We start from the raw sequence: 20,451 nt of genomic DNA on the forward strand, positions 1-20,451 counted from the left end.
TGAATTTAAAAAAATTTAAGTCTTTGTTGAAACAAATACATTATTCAGTGTAACAGAGTCCATTTCATGAATCCACTCAGCCAATCTTTTGTAGTTCATTAAAATGGGCTTTGCCTTCTATGACCAAATTTGCAGATGCAGGAAGAGGCACCTGTACTAGTTTGTGATGCGGTGGCAAGTACAAGTTGTGCTCGACCATATCAAGCCTTAAACTGTTGGCTAAAAAAAGAAAATGGTTGAATGGAACTAAGCGGCTCTAAATCTGAAATCTTCTCCCTTCCCAAACATTGAAATGGTTTATATTCCATTCTAGGCATTTTTATCTCCTTGTCCTCTCCCCTCTGGTATGGTTATTCCTACAGAGAGAGGGATCAGAGGAGAGTTCCATGAATGCTTATGTTGTCATAGAATGGCAGCCCCCAAACTCTCTACTAATATACATATTTTTAATGTATACATATTGCATACTGCCCAACATATATTCAAGACTCATCCAGAATTACATAATAGCAAATAAGAAAAGAACTTGGAATATAGATCTTTTAAAGATTTTCCTTACCTTCCTGTAGAAATTCCTAAAAGATCTGAATTAAGACAGGTAAATATTTGTGAAAGAGACAGAAAAGAAAATGATTTCGAAGTGATGAAATACTTTCTATATGGAAATTCTTTTAAGTTTCCAGCTTAAGCCTTAAGTAGTCTAAGGTTCAGAAGGAGACTCAAGCAATTACAATCAGTAGATCATTCCTGAAGGTTTCCATATGCCCTGCAAGACAGGGCAATAAAGAGAATACCGCTAAATGAGATTGCAGGGGCAAAGAGACAAATGGATGGGGTTGAAGCAGAGTTTCCCAAAGTGTGTAACGCAGATTACTAATTCCTTTGATTTTTAATATATCTGTTTAAGAAAAATGTTTCATGGTCAGTTGTGGTTTGTTTTTTTTGTTTGTTTGTTTGTTTTTTTTTGCGGTACTTGGGCATCTCACTGTTGTGGAGCACAGGCTCTGGACGCGCAGGCTCAGCGGCCATGGCTCACGGGCCCAGCCGCTCCGTGGCATGTGGGATCTTCCCGGACCGGGGCACGAACCCGTGTCCCCTGCATCGGCAGGCAGACTCTCAACCACTGCACCACCAGGGAAGTCCTCAGGTGTTCTTTTAAAGTATTGTTCAAACAAAACTTAGCAAGCTTCTTTACTGTAAGATTTCTTAGCCTTGCCTATGTGATTAAGGTGACCAATCATCCTTGTTTTTGCAAGACTGTGGAATTTCCTAGGATGCAGGATTTTCCATGTGAAAACTGGAAAAGTCTTGGGCAAATTGGAGCAAGTTAGTCACCCTATATGTGACTCTTCAGAATGGGTCAAAATATGCTCCATTTCTCCATCTCACTTAACTGGATACCCTCCAGTATAATAGCATCCTGAGGCATTCAAGTTCTACTGAACACATTTCAAAAGGAAGGGAAAGTTGTCAGATCTCCTACTTAGCAGTATGAAGCATTGATTTCAACCTTTGTCTTGTCTGGCAAGAAAAAAATCGATTTTTCCTAATGAAATATCCTCTGGCAGCCTTAAATGGTATATAGGTGAGAAAAATCTGTGCGGGGTAGTGTTAGGAAGAAACTCTATGCCTGGAACAACTTTTTCTTGATTTTCTTCTCAAAACATGTATGTGTTGGGGTATAGAAACTATTGAGGGAGAAATACACTAAATGAGTAAATATTTGCTGTGTTAATATGGAAAGAAATGTTGAGTTGGAACATATAAAGAAACATGAGCGCAGCCTACCCAAGTCTGAAGCTATTTAACATACCACATTTTTTGTTCCTCACACGGACACTAAGAAATCTCTTTCCACAAAATGTTGAAAATCACCGCTTTCTCTCTTTTTCTGACATTTTACATTGAAAAGTCCTTTTCTCTCTTACCAGATTGCTCTCTTATCTTGTTTCTCCAAACTCTCCTTTTTATCACCTATAAATATCTTCTTTTATATCTGAGCACAACATTACCATATTGTTCCAGTTTCATTCATGGGGGAAATAGATGGGAAAAAAAAAAGCATCGGGATTTGGGGAAGAGCTGTGACTCAGAGTTGGTGGAAGAAATAGAATCACTCTGTGGATTTCTTGAGGAATGACATCTCATGGTATTTCTGATGCCTACTCTAAGTGAGTCGAGGGCCATAGTTAGCAGTTACTGGGAGATGGGAGAGTGGCCTCCTTATTCACACATGCATCAATTAATTGCTATTGTAGGAGTTGACATTGCTCTGCCAATTCATTCAACCATGTATTAATTTCACAAATATTTATCAAGCACCTACTACCTGCCAGGCACAGTGCTATGAAATTCTGCTGGTTGCATCTTTACTTTCAGTCTGATGACAGCACATTGACTTACTTTAAAATCATTTCCTCTAGAATCTCCATGGCATCATATGGAGACTCCCCTTTCCCCCTCCACATATTGTTGCATATTTCATAAGCTGAAAGCTGAAGCTCACACGGTTCTACTTTCATATTTCGTTAAATTAAGAAACTTTCTTCTTCTAAAGAACTAACACCCAGTGTTTTATTTTCCAAGTAATATTATTCTATGGTTAAAGTACATTTTATGTGGGGTAATCATTATAATTCCTTGAAAACTCAAAAAAGACAGGCTTTTTTTCCAGGTTTTTTTTTTTGGTTCAATGTCAAATTAAGTCATGGTACCAAATGGACTTCCAGAAGATTCTATTTTCTGGCCAAAGTCATTTGGTATTTTAATAAGTAATTTGGATGTGGGATAAAGTATTCACATAGGGTAAAATTACCTCAATTACCTACAAACTAACTAGAATCTTAAAATAACTTCATTTTCTTTTCTCTGCACACTACTTTTAGGAGAATGAGGTAAATCACAAATGAACAAATTGATATTACTAGTATCAGATGCCATGCACTGATAGAAAATCCAAAGGAAATGCAAAGCCTTTTAGCTTAAACTTGCAGCCTATATTTTTGCTAGGCTCCTCTTGGATTCCCTTGGTTTTCTTTAGGTTCTAGATAAGCAGGTGCTTATTTCTGAAGTTGTTTTAGGCTTGTGAATATCATCTTCTTGCCTTATTATTGGTGGACTGGATCATTCTCTTACTTTTTGTTTTGTTTTTTTTAGTCCTTTTCTATTAAGTTAAAATAATTCTACAGTTATTTTAGCACACACAACTCTTCACATTTAACTTTTACTTCAGAATTTCAAATAATTTAAGCTGTAGTACACAAATGTGAAGAGAAACATTTCAAAATTTAAGCACACTTTTTTTGGGTTGGTTTTAGTTCAACAGAGCAAATATTTAATGAGATCCTACTAAGCATGTGGCCTTGTGGTCTGCATTTAGGGGTATTAATAATTAGCTCTAGGCATATATACAAGCAGGCTATTTCAAAGAATGAGATTGGTGATACAAAGTAGAATTGTATTTAGTCCAATCAGCAGATTGAAGGAAATATTGCTGGATTATATTATCCCTGATTTAGTCTTGGAAGATGAATAATATTTAGGCAAAAGCATGGGACAGGTTTCAGGAAGAGCATTAGCAAAGCAAAGAGGCATGAAATCTATTGACATTGTATCCCAATGAACTACTCTCAGTGAAAAGGTACACTGGAGTTGTCAACTCTGAGGTGAAGAAGATTAATGACGAGGATGGAGAGGCAGGTACTGGAGCAATTCTGGAGGTCTTTGTACCTCCTACTGTGAAGACTGACTTTTATTCTAAGGATGATGGACAGCCATTGTTGGGTTGTAAGCAGGGGAATGATATGCTCAGATAAGTATTTTCCATAAATCATTCTGACTGTGCAAGTAAGAAAAAATTTAGGACAACAAAACTGGAAGAAGGGAGATGTGTTAAGAAGCTTTTTTTAACGTTACAGATAAGAGATGACTAGGGACTGAAATAGGGGATTGGTGAAGGGTCTGGACATAGCGATCTGAGAACTATTCACAATAGAAAATTCGCACAGTGTGCTGATTTATAGGGTTGGACTGGCTTTATAACTCTGCCACATTCTATTGCAAAGCAGAGTTTGGTGTGAGGAAGCTCTCTCTTCATGAAAGGTCAAGGGTGTTTCCTGAATCCATGCCTGAACATGGTTGGGCAGCATGGACCTCAAAAGCAGTGAGAACATGAGCTTCCAGAATATAACCATTGAATATCATCCCACTGTTTAAGAGGCAGTATAATAACTCTACTACTAATTCCTTTTTTTCCTCTAAACTGTCAGCTATTTCTCTCTAATTATATTTAAAAATAACACTTATTTTCAAAGATAAGCACATTCAATCTGCTATTATGGTTGTCTTTTGAGTAACTGAATAAAATCTTCAACATTGTAAACTCTCCAACCCTTAAGGATTAGATCTCAAACTGCATCAGAAAGCTTGAAGTTTTCAGGAAAGATGATACTATACGGCTCAGTGTGTCTCTTCACCAAGTTTCCACTACTACCACTTAAATCAATGTGTCAGAAATTCCGCTTGCCAAAGGTCATGGTTTTCTGTTAGTGCTACAGTCTCTGTAGAGGATGGTCAGTATGTCCGAAATAACTCTCACCCTAGTTCAATGCTTCCAAGATGATACAAAATTTCTCAGTTTAACCAGGATCAAATATGTGCAGAGTACATGAATTTTGTGTAGAGGCCATACTAGAAATGGTTTCCCTCTTTACTGATCCCACTAATACTGATTTTTCTGTTTGTGGCCTTTACCATCAGAAGGTAATGTCCGAATAGCCATCCAATCAGCCAAACTATGGAATTAAGGGGTTAGAAAAGCAGCTGCATAATGTGAAAAAATGGGGAAGAAGTTTAAGTTTATAAGAAATATATTTATTTATTTTTTAATATTAAATAAATATTTAATTAGGAATAGATCCAGTTTTAATGATCCATCTCTAAACAAGTTCTTGGAAGCATCAGTCCAGCCTTATTTAAAATCCAGTTAGTTCTCCTTTTATTCTTCTCAGAGAGAGATCAGAAAAGAATGCAAAACTAATATATCTTCAGAACCAGTTTACTAACTGAAAGTCACTGGAATAATTCTTCTGGTTTGACTCATTGAGCCAGAATGCTGACATTTATTTAAATGTATAGTTTTCCATTTATTCCTGAATTTTTAAAAAATCCCAAAGCTATAACAAGTATGTAATTTACCAGAGAAATTGCTCTTCGTTAAGTACACACTGAAAATCGTATGCTACAATATGTATTGTACGTCTAGTACAGTAAAACAAAAAGCTATATTTTCAAATCCAAATTTGAAACAAAAGTCAAATGCAATTTAGCATGCACTGCAGCATGCAGAGAGATTCCTATGTATTAAATACTGTCTGGTAATACCTGAAATGTTCTGCTTGCTTACAAATACCAAAACAAGAGAAGGACATCTTAAATAAAACCCTAAATACAAAAATACCTTAAGAGAAAAAAATGGATTCAACTACTTCACAACCTAAGATATCTATTTGTAAAGGACCATAGACAGTGGTCAGATGGGTAGGAGACTGGTACATCTGAGATAGACAAGGTATACTCTGGAGAATATACCACAGACTCCTGAACAGTAACGAAAACCAGACAAAAAAAAGTTATCTTTTTTCTTTTAATTACAGAAGTCTTCCCCACTTCCTCCCTTACTTCAACACAGTGCGTTCTCAACCGAGATCTTGTAAAAGCACCAGTCAGATCACAACATTCTCTATGCTCCAGACCTTCAATGGCTCCCAGCTCACTCACAGGAAGAGCCCAACCCCATAGGAGTGTCTGCAGGGCCATCCCCATGTCTCTTCCTCATCACCAAGCACCCTCTCAACTCACTTCAGTCCAACTAACATCCGTGATCTTCTTGGAACACCCCAGTTTTGCACCTGCTTCAGAGCTTTTGCATGGCAGTTCTCCTGGAAGGCCCTTCCCTCGCTAATTTGCAAACCTTGTTCCTTCATTTCCTCCTCATCTTTGTCCAGGCCTTCTGATCATCCCAAATATATTAGCAACCCTCCACCTTCCCTTATCCCACTTTTCCCCACTTACATGGCACTCAGCATCTAACAATCTCTATTTTTTCTTGTTTATTTGTTTACTGTTTGGCTCATTTCACAAGAAATAAACTCTACAAGGGCAGGAATTTTGTCTGTTTTGTTCCTTGTTTTAAATTTTATAGATCGTAGAGGATGCCATGGTGCAATGTGCACATTTCCCCCTTCTCAGCTGCTGGGAATATTGTACACAGACGGCTCACAGCGGAGTCCCTCTCCAGGTCTAGTCTGTAGCTGCAGAGAGCCATCTGGCCAGAAGTAACACTCTCTTTCTGGGGTCACCCACATCAGTGGTGATCAGTGGTGGGGTGGGAAGGCCCAGCCCCATCATCCTGATTAAACACAACTTACAGGGGCCATCCCATATTAAGGGCACCTTATGGGCCCTCCTGTGGCTTTTTAAAACTGCACCAGTCCTACTCTATCTGCCCAATCCTACATTCTTTCCTCCCACAGATGCTGATCCTGAGAGCCCTACTCAGTGAACTTCGAATGTACAAATCTCAACCTCAGAGTCTACTCCCTGGGAAACCTTGCAAGGATCACAGATGAAGAAACCAAAACAGATTGTGTAAGTAACATCCATGGTTACATAGCTAGTAAGTGGTGGAGCCAGGACCAAACCCAGAGTCTACTTCCAAAGCCTGTGTTTTTAACTACCATTTCCTGCTGCTACTCACGCAATCATATTTCTCCAAGTAGTTAAAGTATATGAAATACTGGGGCTTCGCTGGTGGCGCAGCGGTTAAGAATCCGGCTGCCAATGCAGGGGACATGGGTTCAAGCCCTGGTCCAGGAAGATCCCACATGCCGTGGAACAACTAAGCCCACGCGCCACAACTACTGAGCCTGTGCTCTAGATCCTGCGAGCCACAACTACTGAGCCCACGTGCCACAACTACTGAAGGCTGCACGCCTATAGCCTGTGCTCTGCAACAAGAGAAGCCACTGCAATGAGAAGCCCACGTACCGCAATGAAGAGTAGCCCCCCGGTCACCGCAACTAGAGAAAGCCTGAGTGCAGCAACAAAGACCCAATGCAGCCAAAAATAAAATAAATTAAATAAGTAAATTTTAAAAAAGAAAAAGTTATCAACACAAGAAGAAAAGCAATGTGTAACTATGTGAAGTAATGTATGTTAACCAAGCTTTAAAAAAAATAAAGTATATGAAATACCTTACAGTGAATACTTATCAAAGAAAAGGAATGAGATTAGGGAAGGGAGATGAAGGGGAAAATTAATAGAAGAGAATTAATGACAAACTATTATAGACTGATGAGTATGATTAACTTAGATAACGACCACCACAAAAACCTATAGGGGTTTGAGTACTACACTGAATAGAATAGATGGTTTCAGAAATAAAAATGAGAGTGGAAAGGGGGTAAGAAGATGGCATAATGAATCTCATATGATTGTTGAAAGGATTTATGGTTTACATAAACCACAGACTATGGGATCTGTCTGATATAGATATTGCAAACAGTTACTGCAAGAGGTAGGGTAATCTTGTAGACTATAGTTTCCTTCCTTCTTAAAATTCAAGGACTGGCTTAGTTAACATATGTACTGTTGTTGGCATTGTGGGTAAAATGCTATTTTTCTTCTGATTATCATCCACACATCCAAAGATTGCTGTTGTGATTAAATAATGTTATGATAGTGCTCTTTATAAACCGTAGAACATTTTACAAACAATTATACCTGAGTTAGGCATCCTTATGGATTCATCTAATTCATGCTCTGACATCAAGCAGAACTATAATAAAATCTTTCCATCTATTTAAAAAAAATCTTTCTAAAAAGTTCAAATCCCCTCAGAAGAGCTCTGCAATGCTTAGCATCCTGATGAAAATTCTTCCTTGTAAGTACACTGAATCCCTCAAATTGTGAATCCCTCCCATTTCTTCTTTTTTAGATTTCTATGGAAGCAATATGCCTGCCATTGTAGTTTTAAGAATTATTTATTGTTTTGAATTTTAAAACGTTATCCCTTATTTCTTATTTATCTTATAGAACTGCAGTTCCTTTCATATCAACACTATGATTTCACTCCCCTTCAAGGTGCAGAGCTAGCTATCTCCTCTAAATACTGTGGTTGGATTTGTAGAATTCTTATTATATCAGCATCAGTACTTTAGACCATGAACTTAAAAATCACTAACTTAAAGATCCAAATTTCTAATTAAAGCCTTCAGAGAAATTATATTCTTAGAGTAAATGGGAAAAAAGAGCAAAGGTAACAAATTCTTTTAATTTCATTTTTGATTTTTTGGAGTCCAAAGTTCTTTGTTTATTATAAGTTTTAGTTTATTATAACCATCTTTACTATAAGCAGATATTATTCTCCTTTACCAATAAAGTAAATGAATCTCTAAGGAGCTTGAGAGTAAAATCAAATAGGCATCCTTCAAGCCAATTAAAAATCTAGAATACAAATTACCTGATTCTTAACCCAAAGCCATGTCTACCACACTGCACACAATGATTACATTAATTTTCCTAGATATGGTTTTTAAAAACCCAAATGGGTGATTCAGAAAAAAATGTTTGTGGTATCCATTTCACATTCCCAAGCAATCTTCTCTGGAAATTCAATCAATTATTACCATTCTACTGGGAAAAAAAGTTACTTTTAAGATGGTAGTCATGTGTGAAGACAAAGTACAGCCATGTTGGTAACAAAGGCTTCTTCTCCTCCCTTTTCAGTTTCCATCATTCTCACTTTGTTTCCCTCCTTCTTTTATATTTTTCCAATTTCATTTTCCATTATCTCCATTCATCCTACCTCTATTTCATTACTACATCACAATATTGTTTCTCTTTGAGGTATAGAGAAAGCAAAATGGATTCTACTCCATGAAAACCTGAGATAAATTTCAATTGTGGTTCAGATGTCTATAAACTCATCTCCAGGCAGAAGAGCAGCTCTAAGGTGTAGGACAACAAACGCAAGGATAGTTTCTGCTTCCTCCCCATATGTATTGCCCTGGAAAAATCTCACATCTTGCATAAAAATGTGGTAGAATTTTTTAGTTGAATCAGTATTTCAGATGAAGTTGCTTACAACTGATGCCTGTCAGACCTTGGCTGTAATGTGTACCCAATGGAGAAAATACATGGTGAGGCACATTGTGCTTGCCAGAACTTGACCATGACAGAAAGGTGGAGAAGGTACAGATCGAGGTCAGGAAAGGGAATGGGTATAGCAACATGGAAGAAAACATTATTTAGCCTGATATAAGAATATTTTATGGAATGAATATTCAGTTCCTTGTTATTTATAGTATACTTAACAATTTATTTCTACAGGGGATTATTTCTCTTTTGATAATTAGAATCATAATTTTCCCATTGTGTGATAGGAAAAGAATTTACATGTAAATCTCCTTGAATGTAAAGAACTGTCATATTCAGCTTTACAGCTCCAGAAACCTTACCATGGTCCTCAGGTTATAGGAGCCTTGTTCAATTTTACTTAATTCCTGAATAGCATCAAATCCACATTAGAAACAATGCACATTAGAAAATTAGAAAGAATTTTTTAAAAATAATTTTTAAGTTCTCAAACTTGTTACAATACTGTTTTCTAGTTTTTAGCAATCTACCTATCAGAAACAGCCTAGGGTTGACTGTTTGTTGCAATGTAAATATTTCTTGTTCTATCCAAAGTATATATGAAATAAATGTCTTAATTATGTACATGCAAGTAATATTATACAAAGATAATTTGCACAGGACAATTTTGCATTAAATAGAAACATACTATAACTGATTCTGTGTATTAAAGTCATTGTAATAACAATTATCTGGATTATTAAAATAAAAATTAGACTTTATACAAATAATGAATGTAAATTTAATTTGATTTGTTGCTGTACATATCTGACATTAATCTCTTAAAGAGATTAATTATTAAAGAATTCTCTTAAAACTATATAATTGTATAAGTTGTATAAGTAAGCCCAGTGCTTCATTTTACCTCATGAATTAAAAATATACCCACTGTATCTCTTAGAGACATTTTATTTATACAGACATTATCATACAACTTCCCATAAGATGTTACTAAAATTTAATCATGAATTCTTCCAGACTTCTAGCAGGATAATATATTTATAATTATTTTAATAGTTAAAATATAGTTGTTATTTTACTGGACTTATTTTTTGTTTTTAGGGATCTATCAAAAGTCTAGTTAATCCAGAAATAATTGTTAAGAGTAATGGAAAATATTCATGATCTTATCTTTATAATATGACTGAAAGACTATGAAAGAAAAGCAGGTGTTAAAAATTATCCCTTAATCACCCACACACCCTTAGATTTTGAAACGAGGCTCCTTTAATACTTTTTTCTTACTGCAGTGTTTGTTGCTTAAGGAAGTCTGTGGGTGGAGAAGATGTTATTAACCCTCCTACACACACCTGTTTTCTTATTTACAACATTCAGTCTCCACATATATAAGTACTTGAAACACCAACCCCTTTCTTTCTACTACTTTCTGAAATTCTTTGGAATTTGGTCCACACATGACCACATATTACCTTCCTATTGGACACATATATAATTTATCCTGAATTGATTTTTCAAGTATGAGGCTATCCAAAAGATTCTTTGATGTAGATGCCTTTCCAACTAAACATTTTTGTTTGAAAACAAAGAATTCCATAAACAGCTGGTCTTATGTTCAAAAATAATAATACAAAATTATTCTTTGTATTAATGAGTTTTCTTAAACACTAAAAGAAGAGGATACAGTCACTGAAATGGGAAAAGCCAACCTTTAAGATTTGTATGCAGTATTTGTTTCTTATTACTCTACAAATTACCTTGATGAATGAATGCACATTTTGCAGACCATGTTGAAGACACAGTAAACATGTTTTACTAAATAAAATAATAAGCCCTTTGAATTGTTTCATCTGAATAAACAAATCGATGGTTAAAGATTTTTAAACCCTCTATAAAATGTATACAAGCAAGTTAACGTAAACTTTATGAAACATTTAGATCCCTTTTATATTGTAGTAAAAATGTTCCCTCAAGTGCAGTAAATGACAGATATGCCCTTGTGCAAGTGAACTAAACTTAAATTATTTTTAAAATAATCAAGTCTAATCTTCAATGCTAATGTAATGTTTATTTGTTTAAGAATATAGGACAATCTAAAAAGTAAAAATTGATGTATTTTTAAAGTGATTTTGGGTTTGGAGGTTTAATGATATCATTTATGATAGTCATACATATAAGTGTTTTCCAAATAAAATTGTTCGCTTCACTATTCAGATCAGTGCACTCCATTTGGGAATTATATTAACTTTTGTTAAAAGAAATTAGAAAAACAACCATTAACCATCCAAAGTGCTTGCAAAGATGCTCCAATTATTAACCAAATACACATTATTGAGAATATATCCTACAGAGACCGGTTAGAACGATCACTAGCTAGAATTGTTGGATTAACCAAACAATCACAGGTAATTCAATCACTTCTGGTTAATTCAAAGGAAACTGATTCTGGCTCCTCTGATATTTTGGTAATAGGAACTCAGTCAGAATACAGAGCAAGTCCGTCCTCTGTATAGCAGAGGTAGCAAGTCAAACATATTTTATGTACAATCCAAAGGATATGTGAAATGGAATTGTGCAGGTCACTCTATGTTTTGGGGTTCTAGTTACTAAGCTTTTTGTCATTTTGTATTAGAGTAAAAAAATTACAGAAAACTAAAACCATTAGTATTTCAGAGCAAAGTAACACATAGACTAGAAAAAATTAATTCAATAAAAACACTGTTGTGTCTCTAAAATGAAAAAGGATTATGCAGTTAGAAGTAAATACTCGTTTACCACTACTTTCAGAACAACAACTCTTTAAAAAGAATACAACTCAGAATTAAATGGGTTATATGCCTTTTTTTCTTCTCAGAGCAAGGGTTATATGCTTTTTTTTCTTCCAAAAGCAATGATCTCTTAAGAAGTTGATTTTTTTTTCTCCAAGTTATTATAAAATACTATAATTGAAAGGAAGAGTAAAAATAAAAAAGGAGAAAAAAATAAATGAAAGTAGTTTCTAACTAATATATGAAATTTAAGTTATAAATGTCATATTCATGAAATTAAAATGATTTCCTAAAAAATCACCTTATTCAGATCACAAGATAAAATAATGAACCTAAGATTTCAATATAAAATGCAACAAGGAAGAGTGAGGTTGACTTCACTGTCAATTGCCTGTGCTAATTACAGTGAACGAAAAACTGGAAACTAGGGTCTGAAAATCCACTACACCTTTTTTTTTTTTTTGAGGTACGTGGGCCTCTCACTGTTGTGGCCTCTCCCATTGCGGAGCACAGGCTCCGGACGCGCAGGCTCAGCGGCCATGGCTCACGGGCCTAGCCACTCCGCGGCATGTGGGATCTTCCCAGACCGGGGCACGAACCCATGTCCCCTGCATTGGCAGGCGGACGCTCAACCACTGTGCCACCAGGGAAGCCCACTACACCTTATTATTAAGAAAATGAAGAAATGATGTATGATATGAGGAGAAGACTCAATTAGAAAAACGTATACCATGATGCTTTAACAAAAGGAGCAACGAAGACACTCTGTTTTGTTTTTAAAGATGCTAAAAACTTAACGAGACATTGTGTGAACAGTGGAACAGTTGAAACAACACAGTACCTGCCAAATTAAGTAGTCTACACATAAAACTAAATAGCTGGGAAATATATAGAATTTTGCATAGAACTGCTTCCTTCCAAAATCAACATTTTAAAAAATTGATTAATTTCTTAATATTCCAATAGTGAAATATTTACTCAAGGAACTATCTTTTTTCCTTTCTTTTTCTCTTTAAAATTTAATTTTCCTAGAGCTCTTCTTTTCAAAACTTCTAGGGAAGTTTTTTTTGGATACTATATTAATCAGCTAGTGAAAAAAAAATTTATTAGAAATAGTAAAAGACTGTCTTAACATCAAATGATGGCCTAATGTCAGATGCCTAATGACATGGAAATAAATTCATACTCTCATGGTACTGAATCTTGACTCCTATTCAGTTTTAATCTTTATGAAAAAAAAATTGTGCTCCAATACGCTGCTCTAATTTTATTCTCTGGGTGTTGCTTATTTGAACTAGCTAAGCCTTTCATTCATTACATAGGGCGACTTGATAAATTTTTAAAGTGTTGCCCAAACCAGATAAGGTGAGCAGTAGAGATCTGACTTTCCTGACTCCAAGGCCTTCTTTTCCTTATCTTTTATCAAATTCTTCATTTAAAAACTAAAATTTACTTGAAACATACATTTAATCATTTTATACAACTTCAGCGAGGCCTTGAGAGAATGTTTATGTTTTACTCATTCTATTTTCATTATTACTGTTGAAATTATATTTAGTTGTTTCTATTTTTTCTTGTTGTGTATAAAGGTAGAATTTTGTTTGGATTTCATTTGGAAAAGCAGTTTGGGAAATTTACAATGAAGGTTCAATCCATAAATAAAATCTTATTTGACAGTAAGTATGTCAGATCAAATTTTGAAAGTTTCTGCCTGTCTCTTATCTTACATACTTCTTTAAATATATCTTGTTTTAGTAAAAATAACTATAGATTAATTTAATCAAAGAAGTAAAGACACTATCTTATATTCACTGGTTTAAAGTTTATCTTTTTTACTTTTATGAACTAAAGCTCCTTCAGTGTCAAACTATTAATTTGGTAATTATGTTCTTATATACATGATAGTTATGTATGTGTTAATATCAGCACCTTATAATTATGTATTTTAAAAACCCAATATTTAAATTATTTTCTCATGAGTTTTCTGTCCTGCCAAATATGCTTGGAGGCTTCTGTTAGGAAGTTTGACAAGCAGATTTATCTCAAAGTTAACTCAAACACAAACACATAAATGAATGTGATATATTCATAAATATATCAAATAATTTACATGGTATATATATTTACTTAGCATGGAGAATGATTTTTTTTGTCTTCCCTTTCCTAGAATGCAAAATGTGAATTCATCTCAGATATTTGTAATGGCAAATACATAAGTAAATATCCATGAATGATATCCACATGTAAGTCTTCAAATATATAAAAAGGCAACTCCTACCTCCATCTCCAGATCCTGATCCTGCATCTGGGGGGAAAAAAGGAAATAATTTGTTTTTGCTTGAAAAACATCTTCAAAAAATGTGTATGACTTTATTTAAAAAATTCATGTTTACTTTCTCCATTAATACAGTACTATAATTTTTAAATTACTAATATTTAATTTGAAAAACATATTCACATCAATCTAATTTCTATACAATAACTTATAAAATAAATTCCTTATTATTTTCATTCTTAAACTTCATGAACAAAGTATTATCTAACTTTGGAATAATTCCAAAACTTGACTATGTTAAAACTTCTCATTTTTGTTATAATCAAGATGAATTTGGTGCCTTTAACACAAAAAATTAAAAATGAGATACTTATAGCAATCAGTGAGACTTAGAAATTAAACAGTCTAAGACTTGTGGCAAATGAACACATAATAAAGGCTTATATTCTTGTACACTGCATTACAAAGGGAAAAACAGTTTAAAAATGAATATCTTTATATATAAGAGCTAATATGTTTTCCAAATACCACAATTGTGGATGAGTCTATCTGCACCCAAAAGCATCTTTCAGTTTTGAAATCGGTGGAAGAGTGAGCTTAACTTTTGCCTTTGTGATCAAAAGTGGCTATACCCTAGGTGATGCTGGCAGAAAAGACAATAACCTCCCTCTATCTTTCTCTTTCTCCACGTCTCTCCCCTCCCACATAATTACAACTCCTGAAAGTTGTCAATTTCTGAGAACTCATTTCCCAGAAACACTCAATTTCCTAGTTTAGAGTCAAGACCATGGAGTTTCCATTTGCTTCCACCTGTTAAGTGGAGACATCATCTTCCTTTTGTCTCCCCACTTCCTTCCATTCTAAATACATTTGGCTATGTATTTTTAACGTTAATACTGGGAAATAAGACTAATACTAGTATTCTTTGTCTGATATGTCCTCAGTTTACATTGAAATCTCAACCAGGGTTCAAGACCTATATCAAATGACACTATACGAATTAGTGTTTGCTGTTTTAGACCAATTAAAATAAACTACTACTTCTACTTGTTTGCCTCCATGACACTTTATTGAGAGGCACTCATAGAAAGAGGCATGATGTATGAAAATCTACAGAAGGCTGACACAGGGAAGAATGGATGCCTCCCCAGTAGTTTTCTTTGTCATTATGTTAGACATTAGCACTGTCATGAAGGAGCAGTAGTTTGAATTGTCAGCCTTGGTGGAGACCCAGACTAACTAAATTCACAAGGTTTAACCCTTTATTAAATCAGAACGTCAAGTCATTAACTGCTTACATGACTAAGGAGCAAGTCATTGGGCCAGGCTATCCTTTCCTTAATGGCAAGCTAATTGGTAAAACAATTTGTAATAAAAACCCTTCTTAGTAAAAGTAGACTCAAATAAGGATTCTAATCATATTATTTGATTGTTTTAAGGTAACAGATAAACAACAGCTGACACATTCATCTCTATAATAGGAAAATAGTCCTGTCAACTGAACTGAGTTCTAAGTCACAGCACAATCACTTTGGACAGGACAGTGCTTGAATGGTCAAAATTTGTCAAGTCTCCTTTTTGTATCTTTTCACAGCTAGAATTTTAACTGACTTTATTTGAATTAATTTGAAAGCTTAAGTCAGTATTACTTATAAAATCATCAGAGGCTAATAACAGATTGTACTATTACAGCATTAATACATTCTACCTGTGTTTTAGTTGAATGTGTATAGTTTATTCCTTTCCCACTAAGTGTAAATGTCTGTAAATCAAGAACCAAGTCTTGTTTAGCTCTCTATACTTCCACACACATAAGAGAAAATGCATAAAAGCTTATGTATTCCAAGCTCCAAACATACTCATTGGATAACATAAGGAACGTTATTCAACCTTCCTAAGCTTATTGGTCCTCGAGTCAATAAGTACAGTAATGTCCATCTCATTGGACTATTTTGAGGATAACTGCACAACAGCACATTTTAAATGCTTATCACTATGTCTAGAACATAATAATTAAAATTTTGAGTGAACATCTTGCCTATTCATCTATACGTTTTCTGCTAAGTCCATATGGCTGGAGAAAATCAAGAAAAATGGCAGTAGTATTTTGGCTTGTATTCCCCATGTATGTTTCTAAAAATTCAAGGACCATGATCCTTAAGACAATTTGTGTTTGATTTGACCCAAATTAAGTAGATAGTGAAGAAAGGAGGAATAGACTGAAAGCAAATGGTCACTTAAGTCCATGGCATCATTATAAAATAGTGATGGGAAGCTTTAATGGTTTCTTCACTATAAAATGAATCATCTTTGCAAACCAGAGACAAGTAGCCTACTAAAGCCTTATTAGTGAGGCTAATAAGGAAACACCTAAGAAAAGAAGTCATGCTGTTGCACCTGAATCTGGGCTCCTAGTCAATACATTTCTTATAAGGCAAAAAAGTGAAATTGACAGTGAGGCTATTGAGCAGACTGCCCAATAGGAAACTATTTTCCAGACAAAAAATGATTTGTAAGTTCAATGAAATATAATAAAGTTATATCTTCTACTGCCTTTTATTCCTAGAGATCACAACTTGTCACCTCCATTCAGTGTCAAATAGCATTTAAAAAAAAGGAAAATCTATGAAGAAAAGAATGAGAATCTCTTTTAGTTCAAAAGTCAGAACTCCAATTTATTTACAGTCAGACCTGGTTAATCAAAATTACTTTGGTCCCACCATCATTATTCAGATCAAAACGCTTTTAAATTTACAAGTCAATGGAAGATGCATTCAGCAAGACCATCCTGCAGAAATCTAAGTCTGTGAATAAGCTAGGGATGGATTACTCAGTTGTGATTAAATTTTCTACTTAGTCAAGTGTTTATTTTCATAGTACAAGCAACACATCAGGGACTAGAATGGAAAGACTGAATGAATCAGAAGAATGTGACTGCATGTGCTGACAAGAACTTGAAGGTTGGAAAGTAAGAAAGAGAGATTTTGCTACCACTGTTAGCCAACCCATAACTTCATGACTGCTTATTGTGACTACTGCCCACTGATCCTCATCGGCTATTGTCAGAGACACACAGACATCCTATGTGATCTTGAATAAGCAAATCCATTCCTCAGTACTCTCTAGTATTTGCCTACATCACTCCTGGTCCAATAACTCTCACAGGTTGCTCTTACTTCCATGCATTACTTCTCACTCATAGATTGAATGGCAATGATCTGTTAGCTCTAGCAAATAAGCAAGTGGTGCACCAGTCCAACTTGCCTCCCAATCACCTTTGCAGGAAGGACATCCACATTGTGAGGCAAAGAATCAAATAGGAGAAAAGACTACTTCAAAACCAAAACCAAAACGAAAAAGCCTACATCACTGTTCATGAGGAATGATACCTTTCTCTTCTGCTAATTCTTAGAAACTTCGGTAGTCACCAGTACAACCTGGAACATTGTCAACTGCTAACAATCAATAGGCCTAAGACAATCTTTTAAAAGCAGCAGTCTCCAACCTTTTCAGCACCAGGAACTGGTTTCCTGGAAGACAGGTTTTCCATGGATGGGGGTGGGGGGGATGTTCAGGTGGTAATGAGAGCGATGGGGAGCAATGGGGAGCAGTAGATGAAGCTTCGCTGACTTGCCCTGGTCTGTGGCCCAGGGGCTGGGGACCCCTGTTTTAAAGAATATGAGACTTTCTCTTGCTCATTTACCACCCTGCCCCAGCCATCATACACATAATTTTAAATATAATTCCCTAGAATAGAAATACCTGTTATCTGAGAGAGACTTTCAATAGAATAGACCTTTCTTGACACTATTCTATATTTCCATTTTTTAAGAAAGTCCTTATATCATTATTATTTTTCTTGAATATGCTTATACCATTCAATTCCTCAGAAATTATGACTTTCCAGAAAGATGTTTATTTGCCATTAAAAACAACTATCAAGGGACACTAAAGTTTCTTTAATATATGTGATTTTAATGTTTCAAGCCTAACCTGAAAACTCAGCTTCATTTTACAGCATGGCTTTATCAAGTTGGGCTGTATTCCTCTTTTTTTTTTTTTCCTTCCTGTAATGCTATTCAGCTCTAATAACCATTGTACTCAAAAGGAAAACCTGAAAAACCAAAGAGCCTATGAAGTCACTCTTCTTCCTTACTTTCTTTAGAGCATTCTTGGTACAATATAACTAAAAAGCTTTGTGGGAGCCCAGGCTGACTGTGTCAGAAAGGACAGATGTCATTAGAAGTCATGTCTATCACCAATACATTCTTCAATATAATCAGCTCACTGTTAAGAGGAGCATTTTGTCGGGCTGCTAAGGTTAGACACATCTTAACTTCCAAACCCAAATCTGCAAACTGCCTTCCACCAGATGATCCTATTGTTACAAACAAACAATCAAACAAACAAACAAATTTTATTCATGCCTAGATAAGTTTCTTATCTTTGGAAGCTGAGCAGTCAATCTAGATTTCTAATTATGTTATTCAGCTGTCTGTACTTCATTAAATAACATACATATTAAAATCTACCAATGTCCATATGGTACATTTATCTTTCTTCCAGAAGTGACTTGAAATGTAAAAAGACATAGAATAAGAATAATGCATACTTTGTACGAAAGAATAAGAGGCTTGTCTAGCTAATAATATATAGTCTGGATTAGTTATTTGGATAACAATAAACAGGACATAACGTGAAAAGCAAGACATGGTTTTTGGATTCAGAATCCATTCCAAAGGTTTTCGGGAGTCTTCAGGATCACATACATACCTGTGGCACATGATCCTTCAGAAACCACCAGTATCTCACTCTGCTGTTTGCACGCAGCCTGCCGCAGGTAGCACTCATTCTGGTAGCTCTCCCCATTGGAGCCACACACAGGCACATAGTCACTGTTGCACTGGGGAGCACACAGATGTAAGCCTATGGTTAGTACTGGAGTCCGCATGCCTCTGACATCTTGAACAGAAATCATCATTTACAAAAGAAAGCACTTGTCTTCATTTTCAGTGATCCCCCTTGTATCCAGCAAGTCTTTGACCTTGTAAGGACACCATTCAAAGATACACAAAAGCAATGTCAAGTCATCTGATTCAGATACGGGGAAAAAGAGCTTCTAAACTGATCAGGCAATTCCAACAAAGTGATAGGACAAGCAATAATAAAAAGATATAACAACAAATGCATCAATATTATTTAAATTTTTTTCTGATATGTGTGTGGCCCATATGGTTTGGTGGAAAAAAATCAGAACATGTTACAGTATTCAAGCTATTCAAAAATAGTGTCTATCTGTGCTTGGAGCAGAAGTGTATAGCTGAAATGCCAAAGAATTCAGTTACTCCTTAGTATGTTTTTCCTTTGTTGAATTTGAATCTTTACAAATTTCTAAATATTTGGATAAGACATTTGAATTACTAATTAATTTTTCATATATTTTTAGACCATTGGTTATTGATGTAGATACAGTGTAGAAAGAAACAACAGACCATGGAATACAGAAAAAAAAAAAATCAACAACTACTGAACCATATGTAAACTTGATTGACTATTCAAAAGTATGACTTAAACTATATTTCATAAAACAAAAAGTTCATTTTTAAACAACCTCATTACTAAAATGTACACATTTTACAATGGAAATTAGGCAACCTACAGGGTGTACTCATGATAATGTAATCACACTCTAAGGCATTAGAGATACTTGGCTGTGTTCTATACCTGCTAATTACACCACTGATGTGATTATCTACTGATGTGCTACATTGTTTAATTATAACAAATGTAATGATCAAGACGATTATTTATAAATACTCACCCATGCCAGAAACTAAGTAGAACAAATCATGCATATACATGTATGTGAAAACACTTTTCTGTTTTCTACTTCTTATTAAAATATTTGGATTTTTGATGTGCTAATTCATAACACATATAAAATAAACCAATAATTTAGTGAGATGGCTAGGGTTTTAATATATATGATAATAAACCTAAAATTCTATCAAAAGTTAAATTCAACTCAAGGATTTATGCAAAAAAGCAAATTCTCAATATGGTTATAATCTGATGATAAAAACCTGAGGTTCATTTTCTTACTCTATTTTCTTACAATATCTGTACTTCCTTACCAATCAACCATTTAGCTCTTGTTCGTTGCCTTTTTGTAATAGCTTAACCATCCTAACCATTTTTTAAATGGTGTAAGACAATGTTCTCTGAAATGACACTTTTTTGAATCTGACTTTACAA

General features: G+C 34.9%; 1 protein-coding gene across 1 annotated transcript in view; it reads right to left on the reverse strand.

Moving 5' to 3' along the window:
- TMEFF2 (transmembrane protein with EGF like and two follistatin like domains 2) overlaps nt 1-20,451 on the reverse strand; it is a 259,387-nt gene that overhangs the window by 228,467 nt on the left and 10,469 nt on the right. The window contains exons 3-4 of the mRNA XM_059052960.2: nt 18,970-19,099; nt 14,200-14,226 (exon numbers count right to left, since the gene is read on the reverse strand). Coding sequence (XP_058908943.1) covers nt 14,200-14,226; nt 18,970-19,099 — 157 coding nt within the window. The remainder of the gene's footprint in view (nt 1-14,199; nt 14,227-18,969; nt 19,100-20,451) is intronic.

The sequence above is a fragment of the Kogia breviceps genome, chromosome 2 (assembly GCF_026419965.1).
Source record: "Kogia breviceps isolate mKogBre1 chromosome 2, mKogBre1 haplotype 1, whole genome shotgun sequence".
In the NCBI taxonomy this organism is placed as follows: Eukaryota; Metazoa; Chordata; class Mammalia; order Artiodactyla; family Physeteridae; genus Kogia; species Kogia breviceps.